General features: G+C 34.7%; 1 protein-coding gene across 1 annotated transcript; it reads left to right on the forward strand.

Annotated features, from left to right (window-relative positions):
- Nucleotides 1–724: 724 nt before the first annotated feature.
- Nucleotides 725–6,168, forward strand: LOC118029742 (probable dolichyl pyrophosphate Man9GlcNAc2 alpha-1,3-glucosyltransferase). The gene is given in 6 exon segments (XM_073405610.1): nt 725–1,362; nt 1,460–1,538; nt 1,540–1,641; nt 1,740–1,853; nt 5,117–5,369; nt 5,456–6,168. Coding segments are annotated over 6 exon segments (1,410 nt in total). The 5' UTR covers nt 725–949; the 3' UTR covers nt 5,905–6,168.
- The last annotated feature ends 495 nt before the right edge of the window (nt 6,169–6,663 follow it).

The raw sequence follows: 6,663 nt of genomic DNA on the forward strand, positions 1-6,663 counted from the left end.
AAAAATAATAAAAATAAATAAAACCTCCTTAGTGACAATTCATCTCTTGATCAACGTACCTTGTCTTACCATGAAGAAAACGCCTTGACAATTTTAACTGCATAGTGCACACATCATTAGAAGGCCGTGGGTGCTTCCTATAAATTGGAATATGTGTCGCACACACCAATAATTTTTTCTATTTTAATAATATTTATAAATGGTTAAATTACCCTCAACTAACTAGAAAATAAAAAGAAAAACATGTAAAAAGATATATATATATAAAAAAATCTCTAGCTGCATCCATTACAAATTTTGATGCACTTGAGTGATGTGTGTAAATAAATAAAAATAATAAAAAATTGTAAGATGATAGAATTAAAATTTTTCTTAGATAAATTAATAATTTCAATATGCATTTGAAAATGAAAAAAATAATTCTATCCTTTATCAATATAAGATAATAACAATCGCACCAAAGAGCTTTGATTTTTTTTTTAGTAGAGCTAAAGTGTTTAAAAATATGATTATGATTGTTTTTAAAATATTTTTTATTTTTTAAAAATTATTTTTAATATTAACATATCAAATCAATTCAAAAACATTAAAAGATTATATAATTTAAATAATTTTTTTAATCAAAATTTTCAATAACACATATGGGTAAACAGAATTTATAATTTATATACATTTTTATTTTATTTTATTTTTAGCTACAAAAACAAAACCAATCCATCAAAATCAAACAGCCTTGAACAGAAAAGGAAAAAATATTCTTGTTTCCACCTTCTCGTACACTGAGCATCATCAGCCGTAATTCCTCCAGCCTCCAAAGTCCAACCCCCTCTGCTCCTTACCCATCATGACTACTGATCCACTGAAACCCATTGTCAAAAAGTCCAGAATTTCACTCACCAGAACTCATTAGCAACCCCCAAACACATCGCCTGATTTCCATCCCAAGAAAATGGAAAAGAAACAGAGAAAGAAGGTTAAAAAACCCATGTCAGAAACTGAAAGCAACGATCTTGATGACATCTCCTGCTTGTTTTTTCAAAAAGGAATAATGGGTTTATTTCTTTTAATTAGTATCTTCAGTCTCCTCCTCAGAGTTGCAGTTTCTCTCCATTCATATTCAGGTGCAGGCACTCCACCAAAATTTGGTGACTTTGAAGCTCAACGTCATTGGATGGAGATTACAACTAATTTACCAATTAAAGATTGGTACTTTAACACTACCAACAATGATTTAAGTTACTGGGGTCTTGATTACCCTCCATTAACCGCTTACCAGAGTTACTTTCATGGTCTTTTTCTCAAGCATTTTGATCGAAATTCAGTCTCGTTGTTTACTTCTCGTGGTTATGAGACACATTTTGGGTAAGAATCGTAACCCATTTGTCAATTTGTGTTATTTTTATGTTTTGTTGAGTTTCTATTTGTATTGGGTTTTGAGTGTTTTGTGTTTTGTTTGCAGGAAGTTGCTAATGAGGTGGACAGTTTTATCATCTGATTTATTGATATTTTTCCCTGCTGTTCTGTATTTTGTTCTAATAGAATTACGGGGGTAACCGGTCCGGTGGAAATAAGAGTGATGTAGCATGGCATTTTGCTGTTATTTTAATCAATCCTTGCTTGATCTTAACTGATCATGGCCATTTTTCAGGTTTGAAAACAATTTGCGTTTGCTTGTCTTTTGTTTATGATTGTGTTGAATTGTGAAGTATGTGATTGTCCTTATATTTTATATGGTTTACTTTCAGTATAATTGCATCAGTTTGGGCCTTACATTAGGTGCTGTTGCTGCTGTGCTCTCGCAGAAAGATCTTTTAGCTTGTGTTCTGTTCTGTCTCTCTCTTAACCATAAACAGGTGCTTGTCCCTTTTTCCAGCATTATATGACTTGTTTATTAATTTAAAAGGGACTTCTGTTAGTGCTTGACTAGTTTGGAGACAGGTGATACACGTTCATTATACCATATGTTCAAGTGTGCTCAACATCTAAGTTAATTGGAAATGGTGACATTTGTTAGTTAGCTTAGGAATTTGTATATACACATATTTTCCTTAAAGAATAAAAAGGGCAGCTAACCTTATCAAGTCAAATTAGGCTGGACGAGAGCTGAGAGCTGTGATAATGTGTTTAGCCAGAAATGTGCTCAAAGTAGCTCTTCGGAGAGTATATGTGTGTCTTTGTTGAATAAACTGACTGCAACATACAAGTTTATCGGTTTTAGCAGGAAATTAGCTGAAGGAGCTCTTTTGAGGGAGTGCTGGAAACTATATCATAAATTTACTGTACAAGTTTTCCATCCATAGCTATAAGGACCTTGCACTTTTTTGGAGAAGTAATTCCCTTATCATGTTTCATATACAGAGTGAATATTTTGCATCGCCATTGTCTAACCAAATTGATTAAAGGCTGGAAGAATAATAACCCAGCAATGATGACTACTCTAGCATGTCTGCTTAAGTGTGACCAGGTTTGATAGGGGAATCTGATTAGGAATGTGTAATGACTAGTGAGTGGATGCTCAGTGAAGTCTTATTTCCTGGTTCAGAGTTTGAACGCAAATTTATTATCGAATTATGAGAATAGTGGTTACTGCTTACCAAACAGTGTGATTACATGATTGAGAGGGTTGCTGATTGTTATATCTATTGGACAATTGCAGAAGTTGTTGGTGTGGCTAGTTGTCTGAAGGTTTGTTATTTTTATAATGGAGTCACATCTAGTTTTGTACTCATAATGTATTGATGCTCTGTAACTTTGATTGGAGGGGTTTTAGCCAGTGTCTGTATATTCTGATCAATATATATAAAAGACCTGATTCAGATATCCTTACTGCTGGATCGCCAAGAAGCAGAGTGACATGAGACAATGAATGGATATCTTTTGACTCCAGTTGTCTATCTGGACTTCCTTAATCTTTATTTTGCTTTGAAATATGTAAATGTGTGAACTGCCCATGTTGGGAATATAGAGTAAATAAGTATACAATATCAGTTTTTTATAATAGACCGATCAACCATCCTGATGCCATTTTGAACATCTCATATTTGAGTTCATGTCATCATTGACACTGACTGCCTTTCTGTTTATTGCATTTTGTACCTTAAAAGGTAGATTGCTAACTACTCCTGCTGTTTATGATGTGCAACTTGCTTGAATACACTGGAGGATTTCGTTACAGAAATTGCCAGACTTCTGGTGCCAGCCCTATTATTATCAGTCTTTCATTAATCATGTGAAAAGCTGTTAGGTAGACTTAGTGCCAGTTTGGTAGTGTGGTGCCAGCCCTATTATTATCAGTCTTTCGTTAATCATGTGAAAAGCTGTTAGGTAGACTTAGTGCCTGTTTGGTGGTGCGGTTCACTGCACTACCAAACGGTGCCTTTGTCTATGAACTTACTCATAGAATAAGCACACACGGGTGAATTCAAACGTCACCACATAAGTTCCATTTTTTAACATTGTCACATCACTGTTGGCCTAGTCTATGGATGATTTGGTAGACTAAGTCTATCTGACAGTCTCTGCAATTATGCACACCAACTTTTCATTGAACCGAAAGTTATGTTGACTCTTATCATTCCATAGATGTTTCCTTTCCCTTTCTAATTTTTTGTATGTTTATAAAGATTTATAGTTTTCATGCTTCTCAATCTGGGATATGGGCTGTCCATGTTTTATGGAGAAATAACCACATGACATTCTTTTTCCATAAACTAGATGAAAATATATTCAAATACCAGTAATATTTACTAATAGTTTGTAACACTTCTGCAAAAAAGTGAGAAACACGGAGCAGAAAAAATATTGTTTGTTTTTCTCTGTTTTGATGTAGAGACTGATGGGAGCTTGAAAATTCTTATAGTTTCCATGCATGCATATTTACAGAGCAGTATTGTATGTTTATAGTTGATCTAGTCCATTAACCGTTGTTTTCCTCCACTGAATTGCAGTTTCTGCTTGTTGTGTGCATACAAGCCATATTGAGGAGAGAAACAGACAATTTCTGCACAATGAAAAACAAGAAAGTACAAATAATGAATACCTTATATATCCTTGCCGAACAAATTAAATAAAAACTCCTATTGTTATTTTTACTTATCAAGACTTGTTATAAGGTTGATGTTAATTATAAATTCTAAGGTGATGTTTTTTCTTCTAGATGAGTGCATATTATGCACCAGTGTTTTTCAGCCATCTGTTTGGTAGCTGCTTAAGGCGTAAGAATCCCCCGCTAGAGGTTTTAAAATTGGGCTTGACTGTCGTAGGAACATTTGCTATTGTTTGGTGGCCCTTCCTTCATTCAAGAGATGCCTTTTTTTGTGGTATGAATAAGTGCTAATATATTAGAAGAACATAGTTGTTCCTTGTTTTTAATTCCATTGTTTAACACAAGTAATTCATTTCATTTCTTTACCTGAGCAATTCACACTTGTTTTTATTTGCATTTGTTAACACATGTAATTCATTCCATTTCTTTACCTTAGCAGTTTGTGCATAACGTGCTATTTCCATATGTTGAACACATGGCCGCCTCTTGTTGCAGTTTGTATTATAGTGTTTAGCACATGGTCGCTGAAGCTGTGCTCCTTAATGGCACTTCTTCAATCGGTCTTTGCTCTTGCTATTTGACTGTCCAGACAAACTGATACTTGACTAGCTCTTTGATTGGCAGGATGTTCCAGTTTTAGTTTTCTGTTGTGGTATTATACACGTGTGTGTATATATATATATTTAAATTTTGTAAGATGCATTTTAGGCAAAGCACAGGCTGTGGCACAATTTCTAGATCTTTATGTTTTTTTTCCTTCTGTGCATGGTGGCAAATATAAAGAATGATTTCTTTGTCTTTTCTATAGAATATCTTGCAACCTGTTACATTCTTGTTGGCAAGCTTCTGTGGTGAAAGAATTACATGCATGATTTCATTGGTAATTAAAATTGACTGGGCTGCTTGATTAAATTTTCAGTGTAGTTGCCTGCATATATTTATGTATTTGTATACATGAGAACATTGATTAGACTATTAGAACGAACCAACATGCTTGAAGGTCTTCATTCCTCTCTAAAGTTGATTTGTTATAATCAAGCGATATTTACCCCAACTTGGTGCTTGCTACAGGTTCTTTCACGGCTTGCTCCTTTTGAGAGAGGTATATATGAAGATTACGTGGCTAACTTTTGGTGCAGCTCCTCAGTTTTAATTAAGTGGAAGAGATTATTTACAACAAATTCTCTGAGGTTTCTCAGCTTAGTCGCTACTATATTGACATTTCTGCCTTCAATGATTCAACAAATATGGTCTCCCAGCAGCAAAGGTTTACTTTATGGGTTGCTGAATAGTTCTTTGGCGTTCTACTTATTCTCATTCCAAGGTGTGCAGAACTTTCTCAAATATTATATATTTTTATATAATCTCATGTGTTGCAAGTATTTGAATCACTGATCATTAAATCTGCAGTTCATGAGAAGTCCATTCTGCTGCCGCTTCTGCCTGCAACCTTGTTGGCTATGGAATTGCCTGGTGTACTCTCTATGTTATTAATGCATTCTGCATTGCTCTCCATGTTTCCTCTTCTGTGTCGTGACAAAATGGCTGTGCCTTACCTGGCTCTTTACATGCTTTCCATCCTTCTTTATCTTGCACCTTGTGGAAAACAGCATATTAAAAAGCATCTTTCTAGGTCTATGGTCACATTCTCAATTGTGATTTCATACCTGTGCTCCCTTGTTCTTCATATTATATACTTAACCATTCGCCCCCCTGAGAAGTATCCTTTCCTTTTCGAAGCAATGATCATGAATTTCTGCTTCTCTCATTTCTTAGCCTTTACTGTTTATACCAACGCAGCGCAATGGATGTTGTCAAGACAATCTACATCAAGGGATAAAGAAAAGAAACTTAATTGATTTTTGTGTTTTTAACTTTAGGTTTCTAGTATTAGCATTTAGGATTTTGTTGTGCTGGTGGGGAGCATAGATATGGAGGTGGCAAGGGCATATGTAAGCAATTTGCCGGCTGGCAAACTGTTGTATTGGATCATATCTCAATTGAATTATGCAGCTCTAGTCTCACATTTATCATTTTGTTCCAAGTTTATTTGCATTAGTGGTAGGGATTAATGACTTTTGGAAATTTGCTTTATATTTTCAATGATGGTTGCTGGGTCTTCATTAGATTCGTCAGTGCTGTTTCTTTTTAAACTCGTAGAATGATGCAACATGAGCAGATCCCATCACCAATACGTACTCAGGCAAGAAGAGCACAACCACCACCTGAATAGGCCACGGCAAAGGTGACTCCTATCTCTCGTACCGTCGGTGTAAATTACATCCGGCAATGTGTGTGTGTACTAGACTGGATGAACAAGCTTGACTTGTAGAGCAACTGTCTCTACGTGCGCAGGTTGCAGTTTTGAACTTGCACCTGCTTTGAGCAAGGTAATTAGGGGAGTCCTTGGAACTTTGAAGAGACTAGATAGAGTAGAAGTTAATTTTGAATGAAAAAAGAAAGAAAGAAAGCTTTGGTATTATAGATACATTTCCTAATATTATAAAAAATTTTAACTGATAAATGGAAAGATGATGCATGCATTTAATATAAAGAATTAAAAAATATTTAATTGATGAATAAAAAAATCGTGAATGCTAATTAAATATTAAAGTGAG

The sequence above is a fragment of the Populus alba genome, chromosome 17 (genome assembly GCF_005239225.2).
Source record: "Populus alba chromosome 17, ASM523922v2, whole genome shotgun sequence".
Classification (NCBI taxonomy): Eukaryota; Viridiplantae; Streptophyta; class Magnoliopsida; order Malpighiales; family Salicaceae; genus Populus; species Populus alba.